The 17501-nt window shown below is 42.9% G+C and overlaps 1 protein-coding gene across 1 annotated transcript in view; it reads left to right on the top strand.

The window, feature by feature from the left end:
- The window catches only part of LOC117516380 (acyl-coenzyme A thioesterase 1-like), a 128522-nt gene that overhangs the window by 44777 nt on the left and 66244 nt on the right, over positions 1-17501 (top strand). Inside the window, exon 5 of the mRNA XM_034177351.1 lies at positions 10495-10664. Coding sequence (XP_034033242.1) covers positions 10495-10664 — 170 coding nt within the window. The remainder of the gene's footprint in view (positions 1-10494; positions 10665-17501) is intronic.

The raw sequence follows: 17501 nt of genomic DNA, 5'->3' as shown, positions 1-17501 counted from the left end.
ACCAAGTGCTTGCTCACAGGGGGTCGTTTTGACCGTTGGGGTTTTACATAATTATTGTATGGCCTTGCCTTACAATATAAAGCGCCTTGGGGCAACTGTTTGTTGTGATTTGGCGCTATATAAATAAAATTGATTGAATTGATTGATTGATTGACAGGTCATGTTTGCAGTTAAGAGAAATTTGACAAATATATTAATTTGAGTCTCACTGTCTTTCTAACTCCAAATTTCTTTCAGTGTTCCCAGAATGTTTGGCCTAACAGTCTCAAAACATTTGTACTAATGTTACAGTCAAATGTTCTGGGAACCAAAAAAAACACTTCCCTCTAAAACATTCTGAGAACTTTTCAGCTAACGTCTTCACGATGGGGAGCATGAGGTGAGGCACATGCTGAGGGGGGTCAACCCACACAAAAAATGGACCATGACAGGGTCTCCAGATGGGTGCTGAAAGACCAGCCTGTTGCACTCACACCGGTGGTGATGAAGTGTCTCATCATGTCATTCCTAACCCCCACTTCAGACCCAAACCAACTCATTTACAAGGCCTACAGGTCAACAGAGGACACCTTGACCTCTGCCCTCCGCAACACGCAGACCCACCTGGAGCAACAGGGTAACTACGACCGTCTTCTCTTCGTGGATCATAGTTCAGCATTCAACACCATCCTCCCCCGTGGCCTTGTGAGGAACCTGCTGAACCTCGGTCTACCTCATTCCACATGTCGTTGGATTAAGGACTTTCTGTCAGATGGCTCACAGAGAGTCAGGATTGGCCCTCACATATTCACAGCTCTCACACTCAGCACCGGTTCCCCTCAAGGCTGCGTGCTGAGCCCACTGCTCTTCATCCTCTGATTGCACCCCGTCTACACCAGCAACACCTTCATTAAGTATGTGGACAACACCACAGTGGTTATATCACTGGAGGAGATGAATCCACCTACCAGGAGGAGGTGGAACAGCTGACGTTGTGGTGTAGAGAAAATAGCCTGCTCCTGAACACATCCTAAACCAAGGAGCTAATTATAGACTTCAAGAGAAACAGACAGACATTCAGCCCGTCATCACTGGGGGGACCTGTGTGGAAAGGGTCAGGGACTTCAGTTTCCTGGGAGTCCACATAGAGGAGAAACTGACAGCAAAGACTCCACTTTCTGAGAGTCCTCAGGAAAAATAACATCAACCAGAGATGTCTGGTGTCTTTTTTTGCTCTGCCATGGAGAACATCTTCACATACTGCCTTTGTGTAGTTTACCAGCTGCACGGGGACAAACAGGAAAGAGCTCAAGAGAAGATCACTGGGTGCCCTCTACCCACACTGGGGGACCTTCATGGCTAAGACTGTCTCAGGAGAGCCAACACCATCCTAAAGGACTCGTCCCTCATCCTAAAGGACTCGTCCCAAACAGCCAGGTCACGTGACACACTTGGAATGAGTACAATATTTGTTTATGTGCTATATGCACTGCCACTGAAATATAAACAGTTTTGTACATACTTTTCTCATTTTTTTGTATGCAGTCTCTAATTTGCTACTACATTCTTAGAATTTTTTTTATTCTTTAGTTTGTGCTCTCAACACACCGCTTTCTTTCTGTGAAATTTTACATTTGTTTTTCTTTTGTTCTCCAGACCTTATTTTCATTTATATAGCGCCTCAAGGTGCTTCACACAAGTAAGGTCTAACCTTACCAACCCCCAGAGCAAGAACACAGGTGACAGTGGTAAGAAAAAAACTCCCTCTGATGATTTGAGGAAGAAACCTCAAGCAGACCAGACTCAAAGAGGTGACCCTCTGCTTGGACCTTGATACAGACGCAAATTACAAAACAAATATACAGGAAATGCTGTTGGTGCACAGGACAGGAGGGTCTCCAGCACAAATACCACACCCATCTCTGGATGGAGCTGCATCTTAAACAGAGAGAAAAAACAGAATCAGGCATCAGAAAGACAAGAAATACAGTATAATTTGTCAGCATTAAACAAGAAAAACAGAAGAAATACTGAGGTGATCGCCAGCCACTAGCCCTAAACTTTACTAACAGACCCAGACTTTAGATAAAGTTGAGGCTGTGGCACGCTCCGTTTACTAATAAACTGAATTAAAAGAGTAAAAAGCATAGAAACATACTATGCCAGTATGTTAGTCATACGAAAGGGAAAATAAGTGCGTCTTAAGTCTGAACTTGAAAGTCTCCACAGAATCTGACTGTTTTATTGATGCAGGGAGATCATTCCACAGAACAGGGGCACGATAAGAGAAAGCTCTGTGACCTGCAGACTTCTTATTCACCTTAGGGACACAAAGTAGTCCTCCAAAGGGTTGGGTATCAAGAACCGATTCTTTTCGGTTATCATAAAGAAATGATTTGATCCACCGATATCAATAGTCTTTTTGCTTAATGATTCTCTTATCGGTCCTTCAGAGCAGATCGAAGCAATGCTTCGATCCGCTGCCTCATAGGTTCTTTGATTCCCTGCTCTTCAGAAGCAGCAAGTCCGCTTCTTAACTCCTCTCAAAGCCATTAAAATATGTCAACCGTAAGTCACCTTTGTGCTGATTAAAGTCACTAACTGGGACTCTTGTCTTGTTGCAGTCGAGAAACGAGAATTGTCCTCCGTTCCGTTTGCACAGCTCCAAACGCAGTCCGGTCGGAATTAACTTCAAAAGGAATTGATGCTTTAAATAAAATGACACCTCTTTCCAAACGCTGTAATACAGACAATAAACTTCAATCGACTAAAAAATGTTTTTTCTTCCCAAAATGAGACGTCCTGCATTCTTTATGAATTACATCCTGACATGCAGCATAGCAGCTGCAAAAGCTCAGCTAAGATGTGTGGAAAGACATTCATGCCAGTAATGTCTGAAAGGAAATGCTTTTGACAAAAACAACAAATGTTCTTTATTTCTATTTATGTCCAGAGATCAAGGATCCAGTGACCAATTTCATATTTATTTAAGAGTCAATAAAATGTTGTTGACATATACTTGTAAAACCTGTAAAGCCTACATTTAGTACACAGAAAATTCACAAGAGCTATCGATAAGGAATGGGATCAGTAAGCGGAATCGATAATGGTATCGATAAAATCTTATCAGTACCCATCCCTAGTCCTGCCCCCTGAGAACGCAGAGCCCGGGCCGGTATGTAGGGTTTAATTAGGTCAGCTATGTAGGGAGGTGCCAGTCCATCAAATCAAATCAATTTTATTTATATAGCGCCAAATCACAACAAACAGTTGCCCCAAGGCGCTTTATATTGTAAGGCAAGGCCATACAATAATTATGTAAAAACCCCAACGGTCAAAACGACCCCCTGTGAGCAAGCACTTGGCTACAGTGGGAAGGAAAAACTCCCTTTTAACAGGAAGAAACCTCCAGCAGAACCAGGCTCAGGGAGGGGCAGTCTTCTGCTGGGACTGGTTGGGGCTGAGGGAGAGAACCAGGAAAAAGACATGCTGTGGAGGGGAGCAGAGATCAATCACTAATGATTAAATGCAGAGTGGTGCATACAGAGCAAAAAGAGAAAGAAACACTCAGTGCATCATGGGAACCCCCCAGCAGTCTACGTCTATAGCAGCATAACTAAGGGATGGTTCAGGGTCACCTGATCCAGCCCTAACTATAAGCTTTAGCACAAAGGAAAGTTTTAAGCCTAATCTTAAAAGTAGAGAGGGTGTCTGTCTCCCTGATCTGAATTGGGAGCTGGTTCCACAGGAGAGGAGCCTGAAAGCTGAAGGCTCTGCCTCCCATTCTACTCTTACAAACCCTAGGAACTACAAGTAAGCCTGCAGTCTGAGAGCAAAGTCCATGAACAGTTTTATAGGTTAGTAGCAGAACCTTAAAATCTGATCTCACTGGGACAGGAAGCCAGTGAAGAGACGTAAAATGGGTGTAATGTGATCAAACTTTCTGCTTTGTGTCAAAAATCTGGCTGCAGCATTTTGAACCAATTGGAGAGCCATAATGCTGGACTGTGGTAAACCAGAAAATAGAACATTGCAGTAGTCCAATCTAGAAGAGATAAATGCATGGATCAGGGTCTCAGCATCAGCCATAGACAGGATGGGACCTTTAAAATCTGTGTGTGGTTTGGTCAGGTTTATGTTGGCACTGAGAGGTTGCACTTTACCTTTCATTGTACTTGTTACAATGACAAAGTATCTGTATGAAGGAACTCCCATATTCAGACCATTTCTCGTGTCCCATTATGCTCTTCACTTCGTATGTTATGTCCAAACTCCTTCAAAACAGTGTTGGAGTCCAGTCAGATTCAATCGTGGACAGCAACCATATGGTGAAATGACATGTTTTTACTAAAGGTTTCTAGACCAGTGAGGATCACTGACCCCTGATGAGAGTTCATTGAAATCTTTTTTCAGCTGCTCCCATTAGGGGGCGCCACAGCAGATCAATGGTTTCCATCTCACCCTGTTCTCTGTATCTTCGTCTGTCTCACCAACCACCTGCATGCAGTATTGTGCATGAATGAGTTCAAAAGAACGCGTTCATTGATCACATTCTTTTTTCTGTGAACTTTGAACGCAGCACATTTGTAAATAAAGAACATGAATGTGAATTTGTTGAGATTGTGTGAAACGAATGACAAATGTCAATGTTGAGGGCCATTTAAACGTTAGGGAATTTTTCTCCTGATGATTCGAGACACACGACCTGCTCTTGCACTTGGAGTGTCTTGGCCTGATATCTCAGCGTGTGTTGTGTCCCTCCAACCACAAATGAGCACGCAGCCTGCTGAATGTGACGTGCAGCCAATCAGAAAGCGAGGTGACGGACGCATGGAGTGAAATGTAAATTCAAAACGGCTGTTCTGGTGCGGTGTCTCCATTCCTTTAAAGAACAGCTTTTCTTTGTGTTGTCTTTCCCTCTGTTGTAAATAGTCCACAAACTATGTCCTTGTGTTTACTCCTGAAGTCACATTTAATCTCGAGAGATGTGTGAGATTTCCTGTCTGACCTTACGTCATTTACGTCCACCTGCGCTGAAAAAAGTTTGAACATCAACAACCTCAATGTTGAATTTGAAACGACACGTTGAGTTGAAGCATCCGTCCAGTATGAAAGCATATATGCAAGTCCTGGAGGGTCGAAAGGGAAAGGGCGAGAAGACCCTCAGGGGTATGATCTCCCAGCGACAGGCAGACAGACTGATCATAGACTGCACTGTTGGAGATTTACAGCCTCTGAGTCAGGTTGAAAAACCCTCCTTCATAAAACTAGTGACTGGTTTGCAACCAGGCAGACGTGTACCTTCACGAAGGCAGACTCCTTCTGCACACCGTCTGTGATGAGTCTGGCCTTCTTCCTTTCACTCCAGAAGAAATCGACTTCATCCACAGGTTTGTGAGTGTGATGGGTCCCTGAGCGTTTGCGCTGAACATCCTTCAGGGGGAAAAACACATTCTTTGGGTACCTGGTGGTTCCTGCCATCGTGCAACTGAAAAATGATTTGAATGTTGGATGAGAGTTTGAAGCCCACAGCGACACAAGGTCTGACTGCATGCCATCCCCTCATCCAAAACATGATGCAGTCACTCTCTAGAAGGCTGGAAGGCATACATGATAAAAAGAGCACATTCTGGCAGCTACACGACTCCCAGTGTTCCAGCTGGACTGGGCAGAGGATGACATTAAGCGATCGCAGTACCGACGGATGTTGAAACCATCAAGCAATCTGTCAACGTGACTAATGAGTCTGATCAAGACCAGACCTCTCATGACCTTGAGAGGAAAAGCAGTGCTTCATCCTTTTTCAAGTTCAGTTGAAGCCCATCAACCGTCACTCAGTCTGAGGTGGACGTCTACCTGGACGCCCCGCCCACTGATGAGTTCACTGCTGCCACCCAAACTGAAAAAGCTCTTCATCAAATAGAACACAGCCATCCCATCAAGTGCTCCGGTGGAGAGGCTCTTCAGCACTGGTGACCAGATATTTAGGCCCAGGAGAAACAGATTGGGAGATGCAAACTTCGAAAAGCAACTGTTACTGAACGCCAAGAAACTGTGAACAGTGAACTGAGTCTGTGGAACTTACTGCAACATTGGGTTTCCTTGTGTGTGTGTTTTAAATAGTGCAGCGAGACGGAGCCACAGAGCTTCAAAAGGGTACATGATTAAAAAAAATAAGACCATTAAGATATTTTCTGTTCAAATGGATGTAACACACTGATTTATTAAACGTCTAAACACTATTGCAACGCTTGTTCTTGCTGCCCAACTATTTTCCGTATTACAACATTAATGGAACATAGCAAAATAAGAATCCTTATATATATATATATATATATATATATATATATATATATATATATATATATATATATACACACACACACAACCCCTGGCAAAAATTATGGAATCACCGGCCTCGGAGGATGTTCATTCAGTTGTTTAATTTTGTAGAAAAAAAGCAGATCACAGACATGACACAAAATAAAGTCATTTCAAATGGCAACTTTCTGGCTTTAAGAAACACTATAAGAAATCAAGAAAAAAAGATTGTGGCAGTCAGTAACAGTTACTTTTTTAGACCAAGCAGAGGAAAAAAATAGGGAATCACTCAATTCTGAGGAAAAAATTATGGAATCACCCTGTAAATTTTCATCCCCAAAACTAACACCTGCATCATATCAGATCTGCTCGTTAGTCTGCATCTAAAAAGGAGTGATCACACCTTGGAGAGCTGTTGCACCAAGTGGACTGACATGAATCATGGCTCCATCACGAGAGATATCAATTGAAACAAAGGAGAGGATTATCAAACTCTTAAAAGAGAGTAAATCATCACGCAATGTTGCAAAAGATGTTGGTTGTTCACAGTCAGCTGTGTCTAAACTCTGGACCAAATACAAACAACATGGGAAGGTTGTTAAAGGCAAACATACTGGTAGACCAAGGAAGACATCAAAGTGTCAAGACAGAAAACTTAAAGCAATATGTCTCAAAAATCGAAAAATGTACAACAAAACAAATGAGAAACGAATGGGAGGAAACTGGAGTCAACGTCTGTGACCGAACTGTAAGAAACCGCCTAAAGGAAATGGGATTTACATACAGAAAAGCTAAACGAAAGGCATCATTAACACCTAAACAGAAAAAAACAAGGTTACAATGGGCTAAGGAAAAGCAATTGTGGACTGTGGATGACTGGATGAAAGTCATATTCAGTGATGAATCTCGAATCTGCATTGGGCAAGGTGATGATGCTGGAACTTTTGTTTGGTGCCGTTCCAATGAGATTTATAAAGATGACTGTCTGAAGAGAACATGTAAATTTCCACAGTCATTGATGATATGGGGCTGCATGTCAGGTAAAGGCACTGGGGAGATGGCTGTCATTACATCATCAATAAATGCACAAGTTTATGTTGATATTTTGGACAATTGAAAGGATGTTTGAGGATGATGAAATCATTTTTCAAGATGATAATGCATCTTGCCATAGAGCAAAAACTGCAAAGACATTCCTTGCAAAAAGACACATAGGGTCAATGTCAATGAGCAGATCTGATTTGATGCAGGTGTTAATTTGGGGGATGAAAATTTATAGGGTGATTCCATAATTTTTTCCTCAGAATTGAGTGATTCCATATTTTTTTCCTCTGCTTGGTCTAAAAAAGTAACTGTTACTGACTGCCACAATCTTTTTTTCTTGATTTCTTACAGTGTTTCTTAAAGCCAGAAAGTTGCCATTTGAAATGACTTTAGTTTTGTGTCATGTCTGTGATCTGCTTTTTTTCTACAAAATTAAACAACTGAATGAACATCCTCTGAGGCCGGTGATTCCATAATTTTTGCCAGGGGTTTTATATATATATATATATATATATGGTTTTCGGTAAAAATTTTAACAGCTGATGAGAGATTTTGGTCTGGTAGTGTTGCCGTAAGGACGGCCCACGGTGCCTGACGGCGATCTGCGCTTCGAGGCGGCAGCGTCTCGTCGTTTCAAATTGAAAACTTCCACATTTCAGGCTCTGTTGACCCAGTAAGTCATCAGAGAACAGAGAAGTTTCAGAAGAAGTCTACATGAGGAGTTTATTCGGACATTCCACTGTTAACGGACATTTTGTAATGAAAGAACCCCCGCGGGGGGTCGCGACAGGAAAAACACCTCCGTTGGAAACCTTAACGGGCAAGTTGGAACATGCCCAAGCTGTTAAACAATTTCTCAGTTACTCACTTGTTGAAAGCCATCAAAAGCCGCCTGAATTTTACAAATGGTTTTCAACACGGAGGTGTTTTTCCTGTCGCGGCCCACACAGATTCGCCGAGTCGTCACGGAAACAACTCGGCGAATTTTGCGCGCACGTCTTTCATTACAAAATGTCCTTAAACAGTGGAATGTCCGCATAAAATCCTCATGCCGGCCTCTTCTGCATCTTCTCTGTTCTCTCACGACGTCCTGGGTGAATTAAGCCTTAAATTAGGATGTTTTCAGGTCGAAACAGGCCGACGACGGCGCCTGGAAGCGCTGCGTGATGTCCCGCTCCGTGGGAAGTCCTTACAGCGACAGAAACACCCCATAATCTCTCATCAGCCGTTAAACTTTTCACCGAAAACCATCTTAATTTCTCGAGTAGTGTCCACTCGGATATCCCTCACGGGTCCAGAAAAAATGTTGATAAAGAAACGCGCGCCGTCCGCAGTGGCTATTCAGACAAAGAGATTCTGACGGGTGGGGTGGAGCACTCCTCACTCAAGGCCTGCCCACAGGCGAATGACGTCACCGACACGCGTGAAAAAACTCACGCATGTGCACAAGGGTTCAAGCATGTCTGACGTAAAAACATATGAATCAAATCCATTTATTTTTTGAAAAAAATAAAAAGGAACACTTTTTTCATCACAGACCTCGTATGTATATATATATATATATATATATATATATATATATATATATATATATATATATGTGTGTGTGTGTGTGTGTGTGTGTGTGTACTCAGTGTTTTTGAGTATTCACCTTCCCAATACAGAGGTACTTCTAGTTTACGGGGTGCATTAGTTGATAGAAAAGTAAAAAAAGAGTTTGTGTTTAAATGCAGTATGACACCATAGCCTTTTTGTTTTTCAGCACTTTAATCTGAAACATTCGTACCTCAAGCTGTTTGACAAAGATGCCCGTTTGTCACACTAAAATGTACTATGTTTTTTTATGATGCATTTCTTTTCTGGTCCTTTTGTAGAGGAACATTATTGGGGCAACAGGCAAATAACCAAAAACAAATAATTTTTTTCGTCCTTTGTCCATACTATGAATGCAAAAACTTCCATTTTGTGTGATAGAATTTAAGATCTACAGTGACAGTTTTAGTCTCGAAGGTCGGCATAGTGATTGAAGTCATAGTTTGAAAAACAAGTTCAGTCTTTCATTTTAATTTCTCACCTAAAAAAAATGAACTGAACTTTGAATTAGTTCAAAATTGAAATGGTGAGCTATGAACGTGAACAGTTCACTTTGAACATGTGTGAAATGAACGTTGAACTAGTTCATGAAAAGTGTGAACTTCCACAACACTGCCTGCATGTCCTCCCTCAGCACATCCATAAACCTCCTCTTTGTCCTCCCTCTTCTCCTCCTGCCTGGTGGCTCCATCCTCAGCATCCTTCTCCCTATATACCCTGGGTCCCTCCTCTGCACGTCCAAACCATCTCAATCTCACATCTATGACTTTGTCTTCAAACCGTCCCACCTGAGCTGTCCCTCTGATATGTTCATTCCTAATCTTGTCCATCCTCATCACTCCCAAAGAGAATCTCAACATGTCCACCACCTGTCTTTTTGTTAGTGCCACCGTCTCTAAGCCGTCCAACATAGCTGGTCTCACTACTGTTTTGTAAACTTTCCCCTTCACTCTTGCTGATATTCTTCGGTCACAAATCACTCCTGCCACCTTTCTCCACCCACTCCACCCTGCCTGCACTCTCTTCTTCACCTCTCTACCACACTCTCCATTACTTTGAACAGTTGACCAAAATATTTAAACTCATCTACTTTCACCACTTCTACTCCTTGGAACTGCACTATTCCACTGGGCTCCCTCTCATTCACACACATGGACTCAGTCTGCTCTCCACAGCATATGAAAACAATTAAAAATATTTTTGATTTAATTATATACTTCATTACAAAATGGAAAAAGTACTACAACAAACTGAGGCGGCCATCTGTAGGGTCAGGTTTAGGGTTTACCCATCTTCTCCCTGGTTTCACTCAGGGTTGCCAAAGAAGGTCTAAGCTGGATCTGCATGTTGATTTGGCACATGTTTTATGCCATATGTTCTTCCATACATAATTCCACACAACCTAGAGAATGGGCAGGGGTTCTCTGGAACCAGGAACCTTCTGCTCTGGAAACATGTGGCCTGAGGATCATTAACATGTATTAGAATTTAATTTGATCTAGGAAATAGAAATGTTTGTCTTTATCTTAAATATTGATTGTTTTGTCTTTTCTGAAGGTCCTGGACCATTTCCAGGTCTTCTCGACCTGTGGGGTGGTGCTGGACAGCTGATGGAGTTGCGAGCGGCACTGCTGGCCTCTCACGGCTTTGCATCAATGGCACTTGACTACTTGACCTGTAAAATAACGAAGGAAACAGGAAAGGCGGTGGACAACCAGTATTTTGAGGTAACCCAGGTCATCACAAACCTTGGCCAATGTTTGAGCCTTCATGTGCTTGAAAGTTTTTGCTTGCTCAGGTGTGACCGAGATGAACGCTGAACCCTCCTGCAAAGGTGACTCGATGAAACAAGTCAGTCTGTTTGAAGAATGCTTCATGGGTCTTTGTTGTCGACCACATCAGTTTTCATTGTTGCCACAAAAGTTAATGAAGTCCAGGACTCTAATTATTGCCATTATTATAGTACAACCCCAATTCCATGTTGGGAAAGTGTAGGAACACGGACCCACAACAGGGGGCGCAAATGAACGGACAATGGAGTAAGTCAAAATAACAACGCTTTACTGTTGTGAATGTGCACAACGAATACAACCAATTACAGAAATGGACAAAAGTCAATACACAAAGGTGTCGTGTGGGCAGGCTCGAAGATAGGAGACGCCTCTCCAAGGTAAGACCGGAACCACACGGCTTCCTCCGCCACAGGACCCCGGGAATACTGGAGCCGCCAAGTCCCGAACTCCCAGGTGGCCACTGCCTCCGCGTGTCGGACCTGGTACTGCTGGCGAGGGAAAAAGAACAGTTAGATGGGGGCGCGTTTGCACCCAGAACTCCGAACGGCAGGAAAGGTACCTCCACCTCTCGTTGGAACAGTAAACCAATAACTAGCTCAGTCAAAACTGTGTACTCAGTAGGCTTTGATATGTTACCTCTCTGGTAGAAACGATATCTCGGCAATGAGGTGGAGATGCCGTCCTGCTGATATACCCCACTGATGATTGCCGTCAGCTGTCTCAGGTGATGGGTGACAGCTGTCACCGAGGCTGCTCCCGTGAGGCGGCGGCGCCCTCTGGTGCCTGGAGCCCGCACTCCAGGCAGGGCGCCCTCTGGTGATGGTGGGCCAGCAGTACCTCCTCTTCAGCGGCCCACACAACATTCCAATGAAGTTGGGACGTTGTATAAAATGTAAATAAATACAGAATACAATCATGGGTGCAATTTGGTGGGGGATAGGGGGGAGAAAAAAAATACAGTATGTGATAGTTAATAATTATTGAGAGCCTGTTCTTTCATATTTCTGAATACATTTTACCACATTGCAGTTGTTTTTTTTTTTTTTTTTTAAATGAAAACTCAACCTATCATTCTTTTTGAGTTCTACACATGTGGTGATACCTTATTTACACCAGGATGTTAATAAAATCAATGCTGGCTGTTCTCAGAATAAAGTTCTTATATCCACAGTTTCAAATTGTATAAGTCAAATGGTGTCCACTTTATGGTCTTCTCAAAACATTAAAATTACTCTTCTGGATGCTCAGAATGCATCTGAGCTTATCTAGAAACCGCTGGCTTCTGGGGGCCTAAAGCCGCCCCCAGACCCCCGGCCTATGGGCTTCAGCCCTGCGGGCCTCACACTTTGTCCCCACCAATATCTAGTTCTAAATTGCGCCCTTGAATATAATGATTTTCAAATCCTCTTTAACCTATATTCAATTGAATACACCAAAAAGACAAGATATTTCACGTTCAGACTGGTAAACTTTATTGTTTTTGTGCAAATATTTGCTCATTTTGAAATGGATGCCTGCAACACATTTCAAAAAAGCTGGAACAGTGGTATGTTTACCGCTGTGTTACATCACCTTTCCTTCTAACAACACTCAATAAGCGTTTGGGAACTGAGGACACTAATTTTGAGTGTCATGATTGGGTATAAAAAGGAGCATCCCCAAAAGGCTCAGCCATTCACAAGCAAAGATGGGGCGAGGATCACCACTTTGTGAACCACTACGTGAAAAAAAACCAGTCCAACAGTTTAAGAACAATGTTTCTCAATGTTCAATTGCAAGGAATTTAAGGGATTCCATCATCTACAGTCCATAATATAATCAGAAGATTCAGAGAATCTGTAGAACTTTCTACACGCAAGTGGCACAGCCGAAAAGAAAGAGTCTTGGTTTTGATGAGGGTCACAGTGAGACTGAAAGAAGCTGACGTCTGGACTGTGTCCATGGCTCCGCTGCTTTCATCAGCGAGTGCTGAGAACTTCATTCCACAGACCGTTCCAGCCCAAGGTTACTGGTTAACCTTCAGGTCTCACAACCAGAAAGTTCATCATTAAGGTCCTTAAGGGCGTTTGACGCATCGCGGATCACTCTAAAAAGCATTGTTTTCAATAAGACACTTTGTGTTTTTGACGCGTTGCGAAGCTACACAAGGGGGGGGTGCGTTGCCTCTTGTCATCAAGCTGCCGTGGTCAGAGTTCAACCCAATTCAACTTTCGCTGCTGTGAGCTGTGACATAGCTTCGCGCTGTCCAATAGAAACGAGGCATCAGGCCAAAACACAGAAGACTGCAGAGCAGAAACAACTGATGTGGTGGAGGGTGGACTTTTTTCTGGTTCCGGAGCACAGCGGTGTTCTGCTGTATCTGTTAGCTGTTTGAACTGAGCTGTTTGAGTTCTTTGAATTAAGTCTTTTTCAAGACTTTTTTACTTTTTTTTACTTTTTCACCGTGCTCCAACGCCTAAAGAAGACCTCTAACGGTCGAAGCATCGCGACGGAGCTCTTTTATCAGCTAACCTTCATCAGCGTTGGCAAGCTAACTAGCTTGCTAACGCTTTCGTTTTTATTTTTATTTTATTTTTTAGCACTGTTGTCGTGCTGCTCCACAGCCTGCCTAGTGGATTTTTATTTTATTTTAGCACTGTTGTCGTGCGTTACCTGTGCTGCTCCACAGCCTGTCCAGTGGATTTTTATTTTATTTTAGCACTGTTGTCGTGTGTTACCTGTGCTGCTCCACAGCCTGTCCAGTGGATTTTTATTTTATTTTTTAGCACTGTTGTCGTGCGTTACCTGTGCTGCTCCACAGCCTGTCCAGTGGATTTTTATTTTATTTTTAGCACTGTTGTCGTGCGTTACCTGTGCTGCTCCACAGCCTGTCCAGTGGATTTTTATTTTATTTTTACCACTGTTGTCGTGTGTTACCTGTGCTGCTCCACAGCCTGTCCAGTGGATTTTATTTTGTTTTTAGCACTGTTGTCGTGTGTTACCTGTGCTGCTCCACAGCCTGTTCAGTGGATTTTTATTTTATTTTTTAGCACTGTTGTCGTGTGTTACCTGTGCTGCTCCACAGCCTGTTCAGTGGATTTTTATTTTATTTTTTAGCACTGTTGTCGTGTGTTACCTGTGCTGCTCCACAGCCTGTCCAGTGGATTTTGATTTTGATTTTATTTTTTTGGGCGCTGTTGTCGTGCGTTACCTGTGCTGCTCCACAGCCTGTCCAGTGGATTTTTATTTTATTTTTTACCACTGTTGTCGTGTGTTACCTGTGCTGCTCCACAGCCTGTCCAGTGGATTTTGATTTTGATTTTATTTTTTTGGGCGCTGTTGTCGTGCGTTACCTGTGCTGCTCCACAGCCTGTCCAGTGGATTTTATTTAGCGCTGTTGTCGTGCGTTACCTGTGCTGCTCCACAGCCTGTCTAGTGGATTTTTATTTTGTTTTAGCACTGTTGTCGTGCGTTGCCTGTGCTGCTCCACAGCCTGTCTAGTGGATTTTTATTTTGTTTTAGCACTGTTGTCGTGCGTTGCCTGTGCTGCTCCACAGCCTGTCTAGTGGATTTTTATTTTATTTTAGCACTGTTGTCGTGTGTTACCTGTGCTGCTCCACAGCCTGTTCAGTGGATTTTTATTTTATTTTTTAGCACTGTTGTCGTGTGTTACCTGTGCTGCTCCACAGCCTGTTCAGTGGATTTTTATTTTATTTTTTAGCACTGTTGTCGTGTGTTACCTGTGCTGCTCCACAGCCTGTTCAGTGGATTTTTATTTTATTTTTTAGCACTGTTGTCGTGCGTTACCTGTGCTGCTCCACAGCCTGTTCAGTGGATTTTTATTTTATTTTTTAGCACTGTTGTCGTGTGTTACCTGTGCTGCTCCACAGCCTGTTCAGTGGATTTTTATTTTATTTTTTAGCACTGTTGTCGTGTGTTACCTGTGCTGCTCCGCAGCCTGTCCAGTGGATTTTTATTTTATTTTTTACCACTGTTGTCGTGTGTTACCTGTGCTGCTCCACAGCCTGTCCAGTGGATTTTGATTTTGATTTTATTTTTTTGGGCGCTGTTGTCGTGCGTTACCTGTGCTGCTCCACAGCCTGTCCAGTGGATTTTTATTTAGCGCTGTTGTCGTGCGTTACCTGTGCTGCTCCACAGCCTGTCTAGTGGATTTTTATTTTGTTTTAGCACTATTGTTGTGCGTTACCTGTGCTGCTCCACAGCCTGTCCAGTGGATTTTTATTTTATTTTTTAGCACTGTTGTTGTGCGTTACCTGTGCTGTTCCACAGCCTGTCCAGTGGATTTTTATTTTATTTTTTAGCACTGTTGTTGTGCGTTACCTGTGCTGCTCCACAGCCTGTCTAGTGGATTTTTATTTTGTTTTAGCACTGTTGTCGTGCGTTGCCTGTGCTGCTCCACAGCCTGTCTAGTGGATTTTTATTTTGTTTTAGCACTGTTGTCGTGCGTTGCCTGTGCTGCTCCACAGCCTGTCCAGTGGATTTTTATTTTTATTTTATTTTATTTTTTAGCACTATTGTTGTGCGTTACCTGTGCTGCTCCACAGCCTGTCCAGTGGATTTTTATTTTATTTTTTAGCACTGTTGTTGTGCGTTACCTGTGCTGCTCCACAGCCTGTCTAGTGGATTTTTATTTGTTTTAGCACTGTTGTCGTGCGTTGCCTGTGCTGCTCCACAGCCTGTCTAGTGGATTTTTATTTTGTTTTAGCACTGTTGTCGTGCGTTGCCTGTGCTGCTCCACAGCCTGTCCAGTGGATTTTTATTTTTATTTTATTTTATTTTTTAGCACTATTGTTGTGCGTTACCTGTGCTGCTCCACAGCCTGTCCAGTGGATTTTTATTTTATTTTTTAGCACTGTTGTTGTGCGTTACCTGTGCTGCTCCACAGCCTGTCTAGTGGATTTTTATTTTGTTTTAGCACTGTTGTCGTGCGTTACCTGTGCTGCTCCACAGCCTGTCCAGTGGATTTTTATTTTTATTTTATTTTATTTTTTAGCACTGTTGTTGTGCGTTACCTGTGCTGCTCCACAGCCTGTCCAGTGGATTTTTATTTTATTTTTTAGCACTGTTGTTGTGCGTTACCTGTGCTGCTCCACAGCCTGTCTAGTGGATTTTTATTTGGTTTTAGCACTGTTGTCGTGCGTTACCTGTGCTGCTCCACAGCCTGTCTAGTGGATTTTTATTTTGTTTTAGCACTGTTGTTGTGCGTTACCTGTGCTGCTCCACAGCCTGTCTAGTGGATTTCTATTTTGTTTTAGCACTGTTGTCGTGCGTTACCTGTGCTGCTCCACAGCCTGTCTAGTGGATTTTTATTTTATTTTTTAGCACTGTTGTCGTGCGTTACCTGTGCTGCTCCACAGCCTGTCTAGTGGATTTTTATTTTGTTTTAGCACTGTTGTCGTGCGTTGCCTGTGCTGCTCCACAGCCTGTCCAGTGGATTTTGATTTTGATTTTATTTTTTTTAGCACTGTTGTCGTGTGTTACCTGTGCTGCTCCACAGCCTGTCTAGTGGATTTTTATTTATTTTTTACCACTGTTGTCGTGTGTTACCTGTGCTGCTCCGCAGCCTGTCCAGTGGATTTTTATTTTATTATTTTATTTTATTTATTTATTTATTTATTTATTTTTTTAGCACTGTTGTCGTGCGTTACCTGTGCTGCTCCACAGCCTGTCCAGTGGATTTTGATTTTGATTTTATTTTTTTGGGCGCTGTTGTCGTGCGTTACCTGTGCTGCTCCACAGCCTGTCTAGTGGATTTTTATTTTGTTTTAGCACTGTTGTCGTGTGTTGCCTGTGCTGCTCCACAGCCTGTCCAGTGGATTTTTATTTAGCGCTGTTGTCGTGCGTTACCTGTGCTGCTCCACAGCCTGTCTAGTGGATTTTTATTTTGTTTTAGCACTGTTGTCGTGTGTTGCCTGTGCTGCTCCACAGCCTGTCCAGTGGATTTTTATTTAGCGCTGTTGTCGTGCGTTACCTGTGCTGCTCCACAGCCTGTCCAGTGGATTTTTATTTAGCACTGTTGTCGTGCGTTACCTGTGCTGCTCCACAGCCTGTCCAGTGGATTTTGATTTTGATTTTATTTTTTTGGGCGCTGTTGTCGTGCGTTACCTGTGCTGCTCCACAGCCTGTCCAGTGGATTTTTATTTAGCGCTGTTGTCGTGCGTTACCTGTGCTGCTCCACAGCCTGTCTAGTGGATTTTTATTTTGTTTTAGCACTGTTGTCGTGTGTTGCCTGTGCTGCTCCACAGCCTGTCCAGTGGATTTTTATTTTTATTTTATTTTATTTTTTACCACTGTTGTCGTGCGTTACCTGTGCTGCTCCACAGCCTGTCCAGTGGATTTTTATTTAGCGCTGTTGTCGTGCGTTACCTGTGCTGCTCCACAGCCTGTCTAGTGGATTTTTATTTTGTTTTATTTTATTTTTTACCACTGTTGTCGTGCGTTACCTGTGCTGCTCCACAGCCTGTCCAGTGGATTTTTATTTAGCGCTGTTGTCGTGCGTTACCTGTGCTGCTCCACAGCCTGTCTAGTGGATTTTTATTTTGTTTTATTTTATTTTTTACCACTGTTGTCGTGCGTTACTTGTGCTGCTCCACAGCCTGTCCAGTGGATTTTTATTTAGCGCTGTTGTCGTGCGTTACCTGTGCTGCTCCACAGCCTGTCCAGTGGATTTTTATTTTTATTTTATTTTATTTTTTAGCACTGTTGTTGTGCGTTACCTGTGCTGCTCCACAGCCTGTCCAGTGGATTTTTATTTTGTTTTAGCACTGTTGT

Source organism: Thalassophryne amazonica, chromosome 8 (genome assembly GCF_902500255.1).
Source record: "Thalassophryne amazonica chromosome 8, fThaAma1.1, whole genome shotgun sequence".
NCBI lineage: Eukaryota > Metazoa > Chordata > Actinopteri > Batrachoidiformes > Batrachoididae > Thalassophryne > Thalassophryne amazonica.
Note: the sequence above shows the minus strand (reverse complement) of the source record. Positions and strands in the feature narration are given on the sequence as shown.